Source organism: Triturus cristatus, chromosome 10, assembly GCF_964204655.1.
Source record: "Triturus cristatus chromosome 10, aTriCri1.1, whole genome shotgun sequence".
Taxonomy (NCBI): domain Eukaryota; kingdom Metazoa; phylum Chordata; class Amphibia; order Caudata; family Salamandridae; genus Triturus; species Triturus cristatus.
Window position 1 is genome coordinate 1,056,528,138 of NC_140593.1, and position 21,081 is coordinate 1,056,549,218.

Below are 21,081 nucleotides of genomic sequence, written 5' to 3' on the forward strand. Positions count from 1 at the left end.
AATTGCAACCTCCATAATATTTTGCATACATTTTATTATTAATTTGCCAGGTGTATTTTCGATAGACTTTTTGTTATAATCAAATTTTGCCTGAGTCAAATATTTAAGAGTAGTTTCATGTTTGGAGGTGTAATATTCATGTTCAATTTTTATAATAGAATTCTACAGGATGGAGGATTCTGTGTCTGCCTTCTTTTTTCTAACTGCAAGATAATCAATAATACATCATCTGGTAGTAGGTTTAAAAGCATCCCACACAAAACTGAAACTGTTACCTTATCTAATATTGGTGTTATATAAGTCCTCTGCAAACTGTTCAAACGTCTTTATAAAAATCTTATCATGTAACAAACTATTATTAAAACACCATCTGTTGGAACAGGAGGCATCCTGCGATAAATCCATTTCAGCAATAACTGGTGCATGGTCTTAAATTAAAATGGGACCTGTATCAGCTTTGATGACAGAGCTAAGCAGGCTATAGGTCAAGCAAACATATTCAGTCCTAGACCTGGAATGGAGAACAGGAGAGTAGAAAGTATTCCATTCCATCTGGATTAAAAACTCTGTAAGCATCAAATAACCCTCTAGAAAGTATTGATTTTTGGAAAAATGTTTGCATTTGTAAGTTTTAGGAACATATTTAACTGTGGAACATCTATCTTAACAGGGGTTCCCAAGTTGATTACAGTCTCCTCCAGTGATAACATTGACAACAGAATTTTGTATAAGCTTGGTGGAGAACTGCTCCCAAAAATGAACATCCACAGCGGTAAACATTTTAAATAGCTGACTATATGTTATTAACGGTCAGTTGAAGGAGAAACCTTCTTCCCTCCTCATCCTTAACGTCCCTTTCAATAGTCAAATTGAGAGATGTGTGCAAAAGATAATAACCCCAGTCTTATGGTTCTGTGCTGGAGAACTAAAAACAAGCCCCACCCAATGTTTTGCGAGTTAAGGTCTTTGTCCATAAGATGAATTTCCTGTAGTAAGGCAATTAGGCATTTTAACTTAGAGAGATGCATAAGTATTCTTTGTTTTTTGATAATGTTCCATCGACCTTTAATTTTCCAGAAAACAATTTTATGATTGCTTCTCATGCCTACATACATTTAAAAGGATATGCGACAGAGAGACAACGTAGACCTTAAAAATGGACACAAAAAATAAATACACCCTTTGACATAATCATACAGTGAGGCAGAAGTACAAATAAGAAGAAGGTACAATGATCAAAAAAAGACAGAAGGAAGAAGAGAAAAGAAAGATGAAGACAGGAGGTAGAGAAAACATAGTGTGATTAGAGCTTAGGAGATGTTAAGCAAAGAAGCTGTAATCATGTAACAAAGAAAGAAAATGGAAAGCTGCAGTGAAATTGTGAGGCGGTGAAACACAGAGACAGGATACATCTGAAGGATGAGCCTCTGAAAACATATATGAGAAGAGGGCAAATGGAGAAAACAATCAATGCTCGCACTTAAGACAGTGTCCACATTGCACCGAGGAAAATGAGAGCACTTACCAACAAGGAAGAAACATAATCTAAGTGACATTTGGGATATGAAAATGGAATGAAAAGCAACATATAGATCAGGGATCCATGCTGTTAACACACAAAACTCCAGTAAAAACAGAGAACAAGAATATGAAAATCATGTAAAAATGTACAAAGATAAAATAGCCACAATAATTCAACAAACAAAATGATGGAGAAGGCAGCATACAAATAAATCACTAAATTCCAGATTTTCCCAAGGTTCATCTCCTCTCCTTTTCGAAGATGGATGAACCGTTTAATCTCACCTGGAGAATCAAAAGATATAGATCTGTCTTTTTATGTGATCTTGAACAAATAAGAATGAACACTGCCATAACAAGCATTCATGGATCTCAACGCAGGTTATAGTGCAAGAAACTCCTTTCGATGAGCAGCTGTCACTCTAGCCACATCCTGTGTAAAGACGACTTTCTGGCCTGACCGTAACATTTGTTTCCTTTGTTTAGCTGTTGGCAAGACTCTCAAGAGGTCAGAATATTACAGAAAGAGGTCTATAATTCCACAAGGTTGTGCTAATGAGTTTGCTGCTGAAAGCCTGGGACCCACATGATGAGCTCATTGTAAATTAAGATCAAGACACTTTTTGAGACCTACTATCTTGGGAATATTAATTTTGAGGAAGGAAGCCGTGCCCTCTGCACCCTCTGGAATGCCATAAATTCTCAGGTTGTTACCCCGGTTGCAATTTTCAATATCTTCTGTTTGTTGCTTAGGTAGAGAAATTTCCTTAGACAATGATTCAGTTTTGTTCACCACATCTTGAACATCGGTTATTTGTAATTCCATCTCAGAGACTCTAGAGTCGAGATTGGACCATTTTTCCTCAATCCTTTGAAAAGTGGCATTTGTTTCTACAACAAAAGGTTTTAGGTTCTTAATCTGATCTATTAAATCTTCCAGGATTAGTGGAAGACGAGATTTTGTTGAAGATACCGGTTCCTTTTTTTGCCATTTGTTTATATTACCAGTTGGTTCTTTGCAAGAAGGGAGCGAATTTGTAGGTGAGGTGAAGGATTTATGATTTGAGGGGGGTGGAATGCTCCATGGCTAGGTAAACTCCGCTGTATTGGTTGAAATTTCAATAAAGTGAAACAAGTCACCTATGTTTGTTATTCAATGAAAAAGTCTGTATAAGCATTGTACCCCAGAGGACTGTCAAAAAATGCAGTATATGGCAATAGCTGGTATGTGGTATCCCACTCAGCAGAAACTATACCAAGAGAACTCCTTGAAAATATATTAACTTCAGCGGTATACTCCTTGTAGATATACGGAATAAAGAAAATAATAGGTTCTCTTTTAGGTGCTATTGCAAGTATGGATTAGCACAATAAAAGCAAAAATACCTCAGGCTGATTGGCAGAAACACAATTAGGTGGGAGAGAGGAGTGTTCCCATATTGCTAACAAGTAAATATTATGGTAATATTGTGAGGACTTCCAGGTGACTGTGAGTGAAGTGTATTGCTCTCAGTAAGTTCTCAATGGGAATGCCTCTTTAAAGCAAAAGATTGTACAACCTCCGCACCAACACTCCAGGCACTGCGACGAGGCCTAAAATGGTAGCTGTGGCACTTCATTGAGAGGAGTGGTGGTGGTGCACCAGTAAAATTAGTCTTGTAGACTGCTAAAAGGTCTAAAAACTCGCCAAGCCACTCCCAAAAGCTTCTGGTACCACCACAGCCCTTTTCTGCATTCAAAGAGGAACCTTAGGAATTCAATTAGTGGCTTCAGTGGTCCAGGAGCTCTAAAGTCTGGTGGACATCCATCTCGCTGGCGGTTTGGCCTCACCCCATCAATATGGTCTTTTCTTACTTCTTCATTGTTCCACCCATCACTCTATAGTGAACTATTGCTTAGCAGTTCTCTGGCCAGTTTTATGTTAAAAGTTTTACTTTATTCTTGTGTTAAGTATTTTACCACTTCACTGTTATATTCCCCAACATCATTAATCTAAGTGCATATTCTCTTTGCCCAGGATGCTGACAAAACTTTGATTATTGTCATCGATGGCTTTTACTAGCCCAAAGCAAATGTCTCTACTTGCTTAGGGACCATCTGTGAGGAAGAAGGTCAACATTTTTCATCAGCTAAGAACATTCAGCTTCTGACAACACATTTGATGGATTTATAATTCGGGACATGTCTCTCATGCATTCGGGTCCAATAGTTGAATTTAAGTTGGAATGTGCTGATCTTTAAAGGTTGGTTTTCCAATTCATACCAAGCAAATTGCAGACTAAGTCAACACCAGTTATTGACCCTTTTTCAGGTAACCCTATGTAGCATACTGAAAATGATGGTTCACCTTTTATAAGGTTCTTATTCAGCAAAAAAGGGATTTAGGGTAGTAAGTATGGGAGATAAACCATAAACCAAAGCATTGCAGTAGAGAATAGACCCTGGTACATTTAGTTTTGGTCCCAAGACTAAAAAATACAACGTGTACTCTGTAAGTAAGTATTCAAATGTGATTGAGTCCTTGCATTATATTAGATTGACAACATTGCCACTCCCTTAGCGGACCTCATATAATAAGCATAGTAGGAGTGAGTCTAGCAGTTCAGCTGATATTTGGAAATCCAGATTGCTCACAGACCTCTAGTGAAGGACTGAATATCACTCCCAACCACATATCGATTAAAAAAATGCTCAAATTAAGGGCATCGAATCTCATGCGGAGGGAGACAATATATAGGGGGTATTATATGTTCCCACTGAAATGGTTAATGTGTGAGGCAGGGTGATTCCATGCCTCCCCGATCTGTGTGGACATTGGAATCCCATAAGAGGAAGGAGAAGCAACTGATATATTAATTGCAACACAGTGGCTGCATGAGTCGATTCGCAAATGCACGGAACATTTTGAGAGTCAGATCTTGAAATATCACCAAAGTATCAAGTGGAATGTAAGATCCTGATTGCCAAACTTCTGTCAACGACTCTTTGATCATCGGCTTCCAAGGAATATGGTCACTGACTCCAGTATTAAAACATAGGCCTCCTCACTAGACATTCGTGCAGCTGAAGGACTTATAGGCCGCCCCTCTGGTGGTTGGGAGCATAGATAAAATCAGATTCAAACTCTGGGGTTATTGTAATAAACTTAAACTATAATGTTATCCACTTAGATGGAATATGGCTGGAGCAATAATAGGACCTGCAGCTCAAGCGTGAACACCAGCAGTGTCGATTCAACGTTTATCCTTCCGGAGTGGAGAAAAGAAGTACCGTTGGGAAGCATATTGTTGAGTCAGGAGGCATAGCTCCCAGGAGGGAGGTGGCAACAACCAGCGACGCGCATAAAAGCGCCAGCAAAGCCTCGCGGCGCGGGACGCGTGCAAAGCACCTTCAGGCACCAGCACTTTTACCAGGACTTCGCCTACCAGGAAGCATAGCTCCCAGGAGGGAGGCGGCAACAACCAGCGACGCGCATAAAAGCGCCAGCAAAGCCTCGCGGCGCGGGACGCGTGCAAAGCACCTTCAGGCACCAGCACTTTTACCAGGACTTCGCCTACCAGGAGGCATAGCTCCCAGGAGGGAGGCGGCAACATCCAGCGACGCGCATAAAAGCGCCAGCAAAGCCTCGCGGCGCGGGACGCGCGCGGGCCGCGCCCGGGCGAAGCCCGGGCCAAGGGCGGGCCCGTCCTTGCCCGTCATCGCCAGTCGGAGCCAGGGCAGGGCCACCCCTCTAACTTGTATGTTCCTGGATTCTGCCCCTCCACTCGGACTGTTGATTAAGGTACTGTGATCACTTCCGTTGCCTCTCACTGTGGGAGCGTTTTACACTTCTCTGTTCCCCCCTTTCTTTGCTTGTTGACATTAACTCCAACTTCCTTCACGCTGTGTGGGTCTCGCTTCACAGAGGGGCGCTTCCCTTCCCGGGTTGAAGCCGCTGCTGGGATAAAACAGGGGTTGAGGGCTGAGGGCTGCGAGCAAGAGGGCTGGGACTCCATTTTCAGGAGTCCCAGGAACCCGCGCCCGCTCCACCTGGGCTGCTCTCCCTCCCTCCCCACCCCCGCCCCCAAAGACCGGGTGAACAAATACCGGCTTGCCTCGTACTCCGTGGGACCTCCTAGCAAACCTGCCATTGCCATCTTGGATTTCTTGAGGACACTTTTGCAACTTTCTCCACGCTTCGCGGAACCCGCAGTGCGGGTCCCGCTTCGCAGAGGGGCGCTCTCCTTCCCGGGCTAAAGCTGCTGTTGGGGTAAAACAGGGGCTGAGGGCTGCGAGCAAGAGGGCTGGGACTCCATTTTCCAGGAGTCCCAGGAACCCGCGCCCGCTCCACCTGGGCTGCTCTCCCTCTCCATCCCAGATCCCTTATTTTAAACTGTTTGATTGTAAGTTATAGCACTATATATTTAGTTGTTTCCTAGAACCCACATGATGTCCTTGCGCTCAGGGAAGGGTAGACAGGTTACCGTAAAAACGAACAATGGGAAAGCAACTGGAACTTTAGACGATTTTATAACTCGGGCAACTGTGATCTTGGAAAAAGAAATAGCCCTTACCGAAAAGCGTTTGTCCTTAGATCTAATAACAGGCAAACGCTCATCCCTGGGAGATATTGCCTCTAAAATTACCCCCAATAAGGCACCCACTCTCGAGAAAAGTGCAGATAGTGCAGATAGCAACCTAGAGGCTAGTCCAAATCTAGTGGCACTCTCTGACTCCCAGATAATCATGATAGCAGACCCAGGGGACTCCCAAGCTGAAGCACCCACACTCACTCTTATACCTATTTCATCAGGTATCACGGGGGATAATGCCTTAGACGGCAATTTGAGCAGTAATGGGCCCATCCACATACAAGATCATGTAGTAGTCTGTGAGCGGGAACCAAACAATCTGAACAAACGTAAAAGAGGGGGAAACCATAGAAAAGGAACCAGATCCAAGTCAGCGAAGCCAGCGCCATCTAAAGTTCCGACAAATCCAACTAAACATAAGGGCACCCACCCAGTTGACGTGGGACAGAAATGTTTCTCTTTTAACACCAATAATAATGACCGTCTCTTGGGGGTAATTGAGAAATCGGTCCAGATGCTTTTGCTGCCTGTTTTAGAGAAAATTCAAATTGTTAATCTAAAATTAGACCAATTGGAACACCTTATCTCTCTTAACGCCAACTCCCTTGAAACTCTAGTAACTAAAAATAAATCACTCGAGGTAGGGGGTACTAATAACAATAATAAAAACAGTATCGCCAATAATAGTAATTCAAAGAAAGGGGGAGAGAATAAAAATGCCAGCAAAACATCCGAAACACCTATAATTGTTGACCACAAGGCAGCATCGGTCCCCTTAGGACGAACAAAACCTGTTCCATTAGCCCGTACTAAACCTGTAGTGGCGGGCACTGCGGGGTCCTTTAATCAAAATATGGGTAGCACAGTACTAACACCAGAAGTTTTTACTTCTAAACAGGGAACTACCCAAGGGCCAAAACAAACATCTTCGCAGGGGCCTGCAGCAAATAACGACAATGAGAGAGCACATAAAAGGAAGTCACCACCTGTAAACTTGCCCCCAGATTCAGCCCCTTTTATGGCAATACTCACAGGAGTACCCCCAGTTTTGTTTAATAAAATGGAATCAAACCAGGAATTAAAAAACAAAGTAATATACTGGCTCAATAATAACAGACCACTCCCTCCTGATTCTAAAACAAAAATACTTAGTATACGCAGAGTTCCCTGGGTGGGCCCAAGTGAGAAGGACCTAGAGGGGGACTGTATTCTGATCAACTTCAGCGATACTTGGGTAAAAAATATCATCTGTTGTAAACCAAGATTTGCTAGAGCTGGGGATATTCAATGTATAGGTCTAGAATATTTTTATCCAAATTTGAATCTTGTTCCCGCGACTCTGCTTTATAAAAACACTGGGCAGACATCGAACAGTGAAACACATCCTGAGTGGGCCCGGAGAAATAGAGCCGTATGGCCAAACCAAAACAACTGGGGTCCTCTGCAACAGAGCGACGGTTTCTTTAGGGGATCAATTTATAACAATAACAACTCCTTGCAAACCCGGTATAATGAACTAAGACCAAGATTCCAGGGGGAAGACTACCTAGGATGGTTTCCAAGTAATATCCTCCTAAGAAACCGCTTTGATGCACTTGCGGGCATGGAAGAGATAGACTGACTATCACTAAGTTCTCCCGGCAATACTAATACTTTGACAACAGGAGAGCCGAGCCAGAGGGAGAAGGGAGAAAGCTGTGACGATAACTCACGGGAAAATGTTTCCGTTGGTGACGATCGTACATCTAACCCCCAAGTCCCTGAGGCTGGCCTTACCAAAGAAAGCAAATCAAGTCCAATCATCTTAAGGCATAATCCGGAAGCACCACCTGAACTAGGCAGAAAAAAACAAAGCGATGTAAGGATGCGCCTTATTTCCTGGAACATTGCTGGGCTCGCCTCAAGATTGGAGGACGAGGCATGGTTAGACTTTGTGGGTGACTATGACATCCTGTGCCTTCAGGAAACATGGAGCCGATCCACCCAGAACATCGAGGGCTTTCAAGCTTTTAATACCCTAGCGATACCTTCACAAGCGGGTAGGGCAAAAGGCGGCCTAATGATGGCAACCTCTTTAAAACTATGTAAACTTGTAACTTCTAAGATAGTTGACTCCCCATGGTTTCAAGTGTTAATGTTGGTTAATTTGTTTCCTGAACCATTGTTGCTGATTAATTGGTATTACAACATCTTTGACAACAAAGAGACAAGTGTAATGTTGAAATTGGAGTAGGCCATAGCCAGGGCACGCCTCGAGCAACCCCTACTATTTGTCATCTGGGTGGGAGATTTCAACTGTTCATTATGCACCTACGGGGACTCGAAGGCGTGTGGTTTGAGAGACTCCCATGATCAACCCTTGTTACACTTCAAACATACACCCCAGGGGGACGCTTTAAACAACATCATTATTCTAAATGATCTATGCATAGTGGAGCCCTGGGTTGGTCTAAATTCTGCTCCAATACCGACGTTTCAGGGAAGTAGAGGTATGATGAGTTTTATTGACTTTGTAATTGTCTCTAGTGGGCACTTCCATCATGTTGATAAGTTGGAAGTAATCGCTAATGCTGCTAGTGACCACAACCCTCTAAATGTATCCTTGCTTTGTCCCGTTAAACCCAAACATTCTGTCTGGGAGCAACCTGTAAAGTATAGTAGGAACAAAGGTATCACACTTAAATGGGGCAAAATAGACGCGGCAGGTCTTGAGGCTGAGATCCTAAATAGATATAGCTCTGAGTACGAGGCATGTTTAACACCTACAACTACCCCTGAAAAGGTTATAGGGAATTTTGAATCTCTATGTGGGTATGTAGCCGAACGCCTCACAAAACCAATTGGTAAAAGCAAAATGCTAGGTCCTAGATGGTTTGATGCCGCATGTTCGGCAGCACACAGATCCTTGAAAGCGGCATTAAAACAAAAACCCAGGGACATAGAACTGGTTAGAGCATCTAGACTGGCCTATAAAGAAGCCATAAGAATAAGGAAGTTGGACTTAAAAAACCAAGCCTGGGAAGATCTAGAAAAGGCCTCGGAATTGAAGGACAGCAGGCTTTTCTGGGAAGTTATCAATCGCCCCCTTTTTACAAGTAATGGTAAGGATAACATTGTGATGCAGATTGCATGCGAAACATGGGAATCACATTTTGGGAACATTTTTAACCCACATGGCACTTTATCCATTAAACCATCACTAGGAGACGTTAGGGAATTGGTGGTCTCTCAATCTTCTCTGTCCTTAAGCTCATCGCTCACCTTACAAGAAGTGGAAGATGCTCTGTCGAAAGGCATACCATTAAAAGCACCCGGCCCTGATCTAGTGCCTTTGGACTTTTTTAAACATAATGTTAAGGTTTGGGCCCCCCTGTTATTAAATGTTTTTAGAGCAGTTGTCATTAGCCGTATTCCGGCATCATGGAAGGAGGCAGTAGTGGTGCCAATCTTTAAGAAGGGCGATAGTTCAGATCCCCGATGCTATCGCCCAATTTCATTAATTGATGCATCGTGTAAGATACTGGGTAGGGTCATTTTAGCTAGACTAGAAACATGGGCAGATTCGGTGGGCCTTATTGTGAATTCCCAATATGGGTTCAGGAAAGGTAAAGGTACTGTTGAACAGTGCCTGAACCTGGCCCTGATCATAGGGAAAAACATGAAGGCAAGGAAATCCTCTATCCACCTTGCCTTCATGGACCTTTCAAGTGCATTTGACACTGTGTGTCGGAGCAAGCTGTGGCAAATGATGGAGGTCATGGGTTTCGAGGAACCCTTGGTCACCTTGCTCCGTAGACTCCATGAATCAACTACTGTAGCCATAAGGTTTGGGCCAGGGGGAGAGAAAACTAAGTCTATCCTCTCAACTGAGGGCGTTCGACAAGGATGCATATTAGCTCCTTTTTTGTTTCTTGTGTACACCAATGGTCTGGAAAAATACCTGTTGGACAACTGTCATGATTTTCCAAAGGTCAACGGCAGGAGCATTCCAATGCTTTCTTACGCCGACGACACGGTACTTATGACACTCACAGGAAACAGTATGCAGCACTGTCTTGATGCCTTCCACAAATTCATGTTGGACTTAGACCTTAAGGTAAACTTTGCCAAATCCTTTGCTATGGTCTGTGGCCCAAAGAGTACCAAAACCAGAAAGTTTGTAGTTAATAATTCCATCATTGAAAAGGTTGAAAACTTCAATTATTTGGGTAACCTCTTCAACAACAAACTAAGCTGGGCCCCGTTAATGCAGACTCGAGTTCAAAGTGCTAGTCGCTCTATAGAGGGTCTGTTTAGTTTTTGTGGCAAACTAGGACAAAAACCTGTTATACATTTAAAAACTTTGTATAAAGCTAAATGTTTGTCGGTTGCTACTTATGGGGCAGGAGTCTGGGGGACTGAAAGCCCTGACACATTACAGATCATGGAGAACAAATTTTTAAAGCGTGTATTGGCTATTCCATCAGGCTCCTCAAACAGATTTGTCCACAACGAAATAGGTCTAAGTTATGTGAGTGACACCATTCGCCTTTCCCCTTTACTGTTATGGGGCAAAATATGGCAATCAGAGGACTTGCAGCTCACCAGAGATATCCTCCGGGATTGTTTAAAATTGGCAAACATGAAACAGATCCCCTGGCTATCTTATGTAAATGAAATGCTTCATAAAATAGGCCTGGGTGACATTTTTGACAACCCCGAAAATACACAGGGAGACATCAAAGCTGTAATCAAAACAACTTATTGGAAATCACCGTTTGTGAATTCCCTGGTTAGCCCTTATGCTCCTAAGGCTACTTTGCAGCACCAGTTTTATTTATCCTTCACAAACCATGTGCAATGGCGATTCTACTTGACAAGGTTTAGGTTACACATCCTGCACTTTCTCTTTGCGTTTCCTAAACAGGGGGGTTGGTGTGAGAGACTGCCCCCCTGTCCTTGTAATGACAAAGATAGCCAAAGCACGATGCATATTGTTCTTTTCTGTTCCCTATATAAGGACCCGAGAATCAGGTTTATTAAGCCGATCCTTAAGGAAAAGCAACCATGCCATTATAAAGAGGGTTATGATTATTTACTATCTCTGTCTTCACCTGGTGTCTGCTGTGCAATGTTAAATTTTATACGGGTGTCACTTTTGATTAGAAAACGGTACGGCTAAATCTGGCACCATGAAGCTGACCCTTGATTATGTATATTGTATATTATTGCATCGTGATATTCTGATTTTCTTATTTATTCCAACCGGCCCTTCAATGTATGCCCTGGCACGAAGAATCTATGAAATCATCTAATTTGATTGGAAGTAAAAGCTATGGGGTCTTCATTTGTGATTATTTTAGCTAATGAATTTTAACAGTTTAGTGTTATAATTGTAAGACTGTCTTTTAAAAATGAATTTGAAATAATGTTTGTAAATGAAATTGTTTGACTTTTATGATTCTTTTGTCCTGAATCGAATAAAGTTTTTGAAACTGAAACTGACTTTTATAATGAGTACAATAGGCCTTGGGAGGTTATACCTGAAGCCTCTGAACTGGATTGACTCATGTTGAGCCAGGACCTCAAAACATAAAGACCAAGTAGAGTCCTGTTTTTGTATGAAAGGATTTCAACACACTCAGAAGAATTGGGGAATTTGTGCCGTAAGAAAAGGAGACATGCAACATCGTTAACATGTTTAACAATCTACTAAAAGAAAGAGTGCTAGAATCCAGTGATCAGTGATACTTAACAATGAGATGGGTCTTCAGGAAGGGAACTACATCCGACCGACACTTGGAAAGAGTCAAATTCTCATTCTATGAGGCACATTCCAGTGAATGTGAAATAGTAGCATCTGTATTGGGATATGATAGTTATAAATGTGTAGATCTCAACAAAGGCGTATTCTTCTGTTCAGTAGATGCCCAGTGTGAAACAATGCAACAAAATGTTAGCCTTAGTATCGTACCTCTCTGACAACTGTGGAAGGATAAAATGAAACCTAATTGATTTGCATTGAGTGCTTCCTTAGTGTCTGTTGAATACTATTAGTACTAGAAAAGTTCTCTAAAAAAGAGGAAGTAAACCTACTGAGTACTATACCTCTGAAGGTAATAGGCAGAGGACCATCAGCAATGGTCTCAGATGCGGAACAACATCTGAGGAGGAAACGTAATCTCAGGTTGGACACTGAATGCTGATAGAATGAACCTAAATAGTTTGTTAGAGAGTAAATAGTCTTATTGACCTTCTCTTAGTAATAGTAACCTGCTCAAAGCAAAATTAGGATCTGATGAGTTTAAATTTGAAATTTATGAGCTCCATGGCCGGAGAAGTTTCAGGGAGACACTTGTGAGAAAAGATCAAACACCATTTTATGAACATTGTAGTTTCACCTTAAATTCACTTCAGGTTATTGTGGATCAAGAGAAATGTAGACCTCTACCCAAGTAGTTAGCATGTACCTAGGATTAGCTAGATTTTCAGTTTGTGAATCACCCCTAAATCTGACTGTACATAGAGAAGACTTGGAGGGTAATCCCAGCTTCCTGACTTCATTAATCATGTGACCCCTATGCAAATCGCTCCTTGTACCACAGGTTCCTAACATTCCAAAATTGTGATCACATAAGAATAGCTACATGAATAGTAGGATATGTATAATTACATGTACTTGAACATATTTAAAATGGCAATTGCATTGGTGATAAATTCATTTCTTTTCCCTCTCTATCTGTCTCCCACGTTCTTGTTTCATTCAGAGGGAGCTTCTCAGTCTACTTTACCCCCCAAGTAACACTCACTCTCTGCATTGTTTGCTGTTACTTCTACCTGACAACACAACTTTTAATTTTAGCATTTGTGCCTGCGTATGCACAGATTACTCCTTGCTGGGCTGTCTACTATAATTGCAATTACAGCTTTAGGTTTGCCTCGACGTCAGAGTTCCCTATTGACCCTCTTCAGCACTTCTGGGACATTGGGGGCAGAGAGCACTTGCAAAGTTGACATAGTTCTGAGAATCTGTTGACAGGTTGTAACCCAATTCCCCATTACTGTGTCACTGTATCACAAAAGTCTGTTCTGCTATGCTTCTGGCTTCAGTAAGTTTACAGATATGGTTCTTTTTGACCTCCAGGATATTTGAGGGGAGGACCCCACTACTCCTTGTGATGGACCCCAAAATATTGAAAAGCGTCCTTGTGAAAGAGTGCTACACCCACTTCACAAACAGACGGGTATGTTCCTAAAAAGGTGCAAATCTAACAAAAGTGGCCTGGTTATTGAATTAATATCAAGCATGGGTTTTAAGGAAGGTACGATTTATTGTTGTGTTTGCAGTGATAATCTTTGTTGTAGATTTCTAGTTTAACAGAACTCTGCTGTGAGAGAGTGGGTGAAAGGTGTAGGATGACTTGCAAACCCAATTTCTTCAAGGTGCTTTGAAAGTGCCAAAGCTATATAGTAGTAAGGAATGTATTAGGGCAGTTGCTAGAGCGGTATGCAGTGCATTGCACTGCCACTAACATTACGTGACACCTGGAAAAGTGCCTTGAAGGGAAGTAGCACTGGGACTGAGAGACGTAATGTAAAATGATAGGTCCCCCTGCAGAATGTGGTGGAGTGTCCCTGAGACTCCCATACCACACAGAAATGCATAGGACGTAGACTGAACCGAGGTCCCCTAGAGCCCTGCATTACACCTTCCTGCTCCGACATTTTGCTTGATTGGAAAATATGAGCTCTAATCCTTCTTCTTCCAACATCTGGCCCATCTTTGGCACTCTTTTTAAACTGAGGTTGCATTGCAGGAAATAAGTCCCATATTCTACACCTGTGCAAACAAGTGAGTATGTGCCACTGCCTATTAGAGTAGGAATTTAATACTGCTGTTAGATCATTTCCATTACTCCAATGATCCAACACAACTTCATTAAATGAGGCACCAGGGATTCCTTCCTGCAATTCCTATTTGCAAACATAGAAGTGGTGGTACTCTCCTCATTAAAGATAAAAGTACAGGAGGTACATTTCTGATGAGACCTTTCCATTTTCAGGCCTACAGGTGTGAGTTTATGTTTCACTTTACAGTATTTATAATCCGAAAACATACTCCTGAATTCCAACATCCTGTGTCATTCAGCAGCCACTAGAGATTGTGCCCATCCTTTGTGGAAATCCCACCCACAGTGACTGACCTTGCTCTGCTAGAAAAGAGTGGTGGTTCAACTGCCAGGATTAGAGAGACATTGTGTGGCAGAGTTTCCTTGATGAAACACTGCAGAACAATAGGTGGTGTACTTTTGCACAAAGGTGACTATAGTGTCCTGAACATGCTGGAAAGCATTGCCCGTGTGTACCCACTTTAAGGGTACATTATCAGTCCCCTCATTTAGTGGCACAAATTCTGTCATCTGCCTTGGTAGAGAAAGGAAAATCCCACATTTCTAGCTCAAACTCAGTTTAATAATGTAGCAATTATTTCTGATGGCCATCTATAACCATCAGGCTGTGGTTACTGCATTCCAAAGAAAGCTGTGAGAAAAAATAGACGTAGCAGCCCTCTAGTTTCTTCTTGGTTGAAAGGGTGAAAACAAGGATGAAGTGGTTGATCTCATGATCACTTTCTTTATGCATTAAAATAGAAAACCGTGTGCAGGAGTATTGAAGTAGCTGAGAAGCAAAAATGTAATCCAGAGTTGATACTCCACCAAAACACATGTCAGAATTAGATTTAGAAGATTTTAAAACACTCTGCAAAGATCAGTTCCGGCTTTAGCACTGGTGGCGCCCTGTGCGACAATGTTTGTTGGCTCCCCCCACAGACTCCCTCACTACCACCCTTTCACAGTGCCCCCTCAAGTGTCCATAATCACTCTCTCTCACATGTATTTAATTAGTTGTATGGCACCTCCTATGCCAGTGTAGGGTGTCAGAGCACTTTCCATCACACACACACCACAGAGACAATCAATCATAGGTGTGTAAATCAGTGTATAGGAAATGTTACATAAGCCAGAAGACTACATGGTGTAGGAGTCACATGTCATCCATACTGGTAGACATTTTAGTTTAAGAGTGCTTGGTCTGGAGAAGCACAGACTCATAATTGAAAACGTATCCCCATGGTTTGGGGTTACATTTAATAATAGAGATTTTTTATTCTTACCAAAATTAACCCTTTTTGAAATATTAGAATAATGAAAGACAGAGGAAAAATCATAATGCTCTAATCTATATCTTGCAGTTTGCATGCAGCTCTTTGATAGTTATTAGCTCACTGTTCCATGTAAGGATTTTAACATCTACACTGCCAGTAACAAAAGGATCTCTCTGTCAAAAGCACTGACTGATTTCAAATATATGCACTTTCTGATCTGCATGGTACACATTCTTGGCAGCAGGGATATAAACCCTCTGTGCTACCATAAAATGAGTTAAAACTTCCACTAGACAAAACTCCTTCTCTCTCCAGGAAGAACATGAATCACCGTAGTTATCTTGACATTTTTATTGCTGTATGAGAATTGCCAGAGGCTAGCAATGCAACAGCAGGTGCTTTTAGAGCTATAAAATACTTCCAAGGACGGCGCCCCCTTGAAGAGTCAGCACCCGGTGCGGTGGCACCGGTCGCACCACCCTAAAGCCGGCCCTGGCAAAGATTAAATATTATATGATACAATATTAGCAATCCTTTGTTCAAGACAATGTGAGTAATTTGAGGGCCTGAGCAAAGAAGCACATATCAGTTTATCCAGATCACTAAGGTTAAAATCACCTGTCACAATGATCTCAAGATTTGAATGGTTATAGATTACTTCCTCGAGTGATACACAGAAGGCTTCTAATTTCCTTTTCAGACAGCCTTCTGCAGATTTAAATAAACATTATTTATAAGGATCTACATAAACTGCAGTGATCTAGAGATGTTGCTTGGAAAAGGGGATACTGCGAGTCTATCAACTAACTAGTTAAATTAATGGCTGTTGTCACATATATAGAGAGACCTCCAAATAATCTATCAAAGTTGTTAGACTTGAGAATCAGACAGCATATTTCTTGCAAACCACCAATTGGAACTCCTGTAGTTCTTGAGATTTTCTGCAAGCAAATGATGCCCCAAGTTGTTAAGAAGGTTAATGCAATATCCTAAGCAAGCACTTGTCTGAGACCAGTCATGTTTCATGAATTGCATGAGTTGTGACCTACACAGCTGTTTCCTGATGATTTCAGATTAGATTGGACTAGGAAGGATGAGTAGAATTAGAACCAAGGGTAGTAGACAACCAGCTCCAGACTGCTAGTTTTTCCATACTAAGTGATGCAGTTATAATGCAATGACTTGAATTGTTTTCCAGTAGGTGTGTATGAATTAGATTATTGGAAGTTGATATAGAGTCCTAGGCATCATTTGTGCCTATAAGGATCCTGTTTGAAACAAAATGCTGTTTAGGGTTCTGAGAAGACGTGATCAGGACAACAGGATATTTCTCCGAATCCCTGGTTTGGATGATAATCCCCCATTTCACAAAGAGAAATGAATCTCAAAGAACTTGTGGTACCATATTTTTAGTTCTTAATATTACTATTGTGGCTTCCACACCAGGGGCCATCTGGGGTGTAACAAATTGGATTCTAGTAATGTCCTCTGTTCGTATGTGTATTAAACTCGGAATGTGTTGAAATTATCATATAATATTACCCCTGTTTAAAATATTCTCTCTGCCTTGAAAGGCATTTTGTGGACAAAAGCAAATTCAGATGGGCAATTGTGACCGGATAGACTAGTACTGGTTGACGTATTTTTGTATGCTAGGATATCAGGATGTTTATTCTAATGACATACTTGGTGGTTGCGGTAGCTATAGTCCTTCTTTTCAGTCTTTCATTCCAAGGTTAAAGGTTTGCTGATATCCATTGATCCTGATAACAGCATTGTGGCTTTATCTGCGGCTCTATCTGCATGTTAGAATGTAAATGGCTCAATTAGTGCGCCTATTCAGTATGGCCAGTTAAAATTTCTTGATTTGAGTTTATATATTCATTAAGAGAAAGCCTTGTCAAACATTCATCTGGTCAGACATTGAATATTGGAAATAGTTTGCTTATTATGGATTCTGTTCTAGTTATAGGAATATTACATGGCTTGGTTATTGAAATTCTGATGAGCATATTTTGATTTCTTTCTGCCTTTTCTCCTTCTTTCTTGCAGCTGTTTAGAGCCTGATGCTGAATCTAGAGACTCTGGAGTTGATAATATATCACTCACACTGTCCTAAATATTCTCTGTAGTCTGGCCTAGGTGGTTCTAATGAGTGATCCACATTTTTTAATGATAGTTGCTAAAGCTACTTCATTTCAGTTAGAAGTTTAAGCATATTGAGTGGTAACCATGGCATTGAGGTCAGTGGTTACTTTGAACAGACACCTTTGCACCTCATTGGTGGGTCTGTCTATATTCGGACAACTTATTTTCTTTAAATTATCAACCCCTTTTTAGTAAGATTGTTAATGTGAAAAGGTTGTCTGCCATCAGGGTGCATGCGTGTATAGAATTTGAGTGCATAGTAATTCGTTTATATAAATTGATTCCTAAGTTAGTGATTTGTTGTCTAAATCACCAATTCAGGCAGACAAAGACTGTAACTGCTCCACCTGAAGCTCCAGTTTGTATGACTGCCTTGTTAGTGGGTTCGTTGCAGCACAAAGTATGGAATTAACAGATGTTATTATGTTGCATGCAATGATTTAGGATTGTTGGAGGAGAGCCCTGCAACATATTTTTCACCCTGCAGCAAATAGTTTACCTCGTCTGATAACATAGCATCTACAGTTAACGACAATTATATTATGGGTATATTGTCCCAGTCCTGCTTACTATACTGAATTTGTGTAATCGTTTCAATGATGTTAGGTTTTGTCCCTGATAGAGGCATGTTACCAATTAGAATGGTTAGTATTATAGAAGATGTCACAGTTGAAAGTTTCTCTACTGTACTTCTTTTTAGTCTGTTAAAATAGTGTTTAATGGATAGTGACTATGTTTTCTTTGGTGGCCGATTACCACCACCTCTACTATGGTTTGGTAGGTCCATGATGTCCCCTTTGATTTTAATGGAAGTGGAATTTTTTTCAGGGTGAGTGGCTTATTTAATTTTGTCCATCTCGCACCGTTAAGAAAATGTTAATAATACTTATTTGATAGCTGCAATCTATGTGAAAATGTTGAATTGTGACCTCTGTGTTTCTGGAAACTAAATCTCCTTGGGCAAAAATATGGTATTTGATAACTGGACATTAGCATGGTATAAGCAATGGTTATGATGTGAGACCTCTTGAAACCAGTCAATCAGTCAGGCCCTCAGAAGCTGAGCAAATTTCTCTCTCCTCTTTCTTTCGCTGTGCTTCCACCTTCTCCAATCACCTGGTGAAATCTGAGGTCCGGGAAGTGGGCAGAAATGAGCAATCAAATTTGTATGTGGTGTATGGGTTTCAACAGCACCCAAGGCACCATGAACCCACTGCTTTCTGTGGCCCAGGTTCAGCTCAGCAGACCAGGTGCCCTCATGGCCAGTGTGTCTTGACTGTGGGACAGAGGTCAGCTCCGAGGAAACAACTCAAGTAGCAATCTACCCCGCACCCATGGACCACTTAGAGTAGGAGTGCTGAGTAACTGCTCGATAACAGGAGTGCAGAGCCTCGAGGCTGATCGCTAACCCAGCAGCCCAAAGACTCCCACAAACGAAGCCAATGTATCCGATGCTGTCAGTGAACTAACTCAAAGCTGGGGCTCAGTTCAGACTGGGATTAGGATGGCCTCCTGGGGTTGATAGTGCACTTCACAAATACACAGAACACAACAGTAGAGCTCACAATGGCGTCTTGCTGTGTAGCTGTGAGGTGTAGCACGTTGCGTGCCGACGATTCAGGTCAGAGGGCCCAAGCAAAAGCATAGCTCAGAGAAGGACAGGAGTGTTCAGAGTGTTCCTGATTACATATATGTGGGATTAAGTAGAGTGAATCCACCGCTTTCTACATTTATTTACCTTCAAAATACTGCAACAATCGACATTTGTCTACAAAAGTTTTGTAGTGCGATATTGGTATGTGATATTCTGTCAGAATACCACTTTTTGCCACTTAATAACTCCTGTGATAATAGACAATAGTTACTTGCATGCCTGTAGAAATAATGTGGCTAATGAAACTCTTTTTACTCATTTAAAAAAAAAAAGAAATTATTCATTATATTATATTTATTTTTTAGAACATTGGCTTGAATGGACCCTTGGAAGACGGAGTGACTATTGCTAAAGATGATCAATGGAAGAGGATTCGTACAGTGCTATCCCCAACTTTCACCAGTGGAAAACTTAAAGAGGTAAAAAGTTTAAAAAGTTTAGAAATCCCAAATATGATTTCCTGCTGAAAATGTGGTTATTTTAATAAGGATCTGCCTTCTGAAAATATTAACTGAGATGGCAAAGTGTTGTAAAGAAACTAAGCCTATGCATATGTTTGTTGCACTCTTCTCCCTGTGTGTGATGTAAACACTACATTCTTTCTCTATAACTTAACATTCCATATAGTAAGAATAATTGTATATGGACGCACTTTGAGGATTAGAAAAAGTATTCGCATAATTTGAAATTATTCATTAGGCCCTTCTTGAACCTTTGTGGACCCTGTACCCACCAGTCACCGGCGTCAAACCAGGGGTAAGCTGTGCAGCTGAGGGGCTAGAGGCAGGCTGGTAAATGCCATAACACTCATGTAATTTGGGTATCATATGCTTTCCTTATATGTAAGGTTAATACATGGATAAATGGTGAAGTCCCTGGCACTGTTGTTCTCCCACCTCCCAACAGTAAGGAAAGGAAACTCTCTTTACATTCAGAGCAGTATCTCTCATTTACTAAGCACATGAAAGGCAACTATGACTGATTGTAATGGCTATACTACATGAAACAGTTCCCCACTTGACTGGACACTGAGAATGTGGTATCCCAGGTCGGTTGTCTATTTTTTGTTGTAGTTTTCTGCAGGGAGGGTCATGGGTTTTAGTTTCAGAGTGGTCTGTCTGAAGTGGCGTGGTCCATGAAAGAAACTTGAAAATCCATCTCTGTGTCCTGTGGGTTCAAGATTTGTATTAAAAAGACCGGAAAACGAAGTGCTACAACTAATTTTATGATCGCTCATCTGTTGCTGCCTCTGGTTTCATGCATCTCATCGAGTGTGTGTCTGTGTGTGCATTGCTACCTCAATACCCAAAGGATACAAGAACAACCACCATGACCACATCAACAAGCCTGGTGGAGAGATCATCATCATACACAAGGAATCCATCCAGTGCACCACCACAAATAACAACATCACCCCAGCCATGGAAAACCTCAACTTCCGACTCCAAACAGACAGCAAAACCATCATCAGGGGCACCCTCTCCTACCGTTCTACAGAACCACATCCAGCCTTCTGCAACTTCATAGCTGACTTCATTGTCCCCATCGCCAGAGACTGCAACAACTACATTTCCTAGGCGGCCTCATCTTTCATCTTGACAACCACAATGACATCAACACTACCAACCTCCTCCCAGCTTGAAAAACATGGTACTCACCCAAATCATCCATGCCACACTCTAAACTGCATCTTTACCTCTTCGACCTCATCAGGTATAGCCACACCAGGGAACCTGCCTGGACCGACCACGCCATCCTCCACTTCAACATCACCAGCTCACGGACCACTACCCCCAGTCTGTCCAATGCCCCCCACCGCAGCTGAAACAAAGTCTCAAACGATACATGGAGCACTACTCTCAATACCACTCACCCCATCCCCTCCAACAACCTAGAACAGAACATCAGAAACTTTGCCAGTTGGCTCGCCAGCTGCATCTACAGCATCACTCCCACTGGCAACAACACTTATAGAAGGTCCACGAAGCCTGCTTGGTTTATGTTCTGTCTGCTGTTGCTGATGGTACGCTGAAGACCTCAGA

At 41.7% G+C, this 21,081-nt stretch overlaps 1 protein-coding gene across 3 annotated transcripts in view; it reads left to right on the forward strand.

Moving 5' to 3' along the window:
• LOC146796555 (cytochrome P450 3A24-like) overlaps window positions 1-21,081 on the forward strand; it is a 318,208-nt gene that overhangs the window by 158,623 nt on the left and 138,504 nt on the right. For all 3 annotated transcript variants that reach the window (XM_085629191.1, XM_085629190.1, XM_085629189.1), the window contains exons 4-5: window positions 13,216-13,315; window positions 19,345-19,458. In XM_085629191.1, coding sequence (XP_085485317.1) covers window positions 13,216-13,315; window positions 19,345-19,458 — 214 coding nt within the window. The remainder of the gene's footprint in view (window positions 1-13,215; window positions 13,316-19,344; window positions 19,459-21,081) is intronic.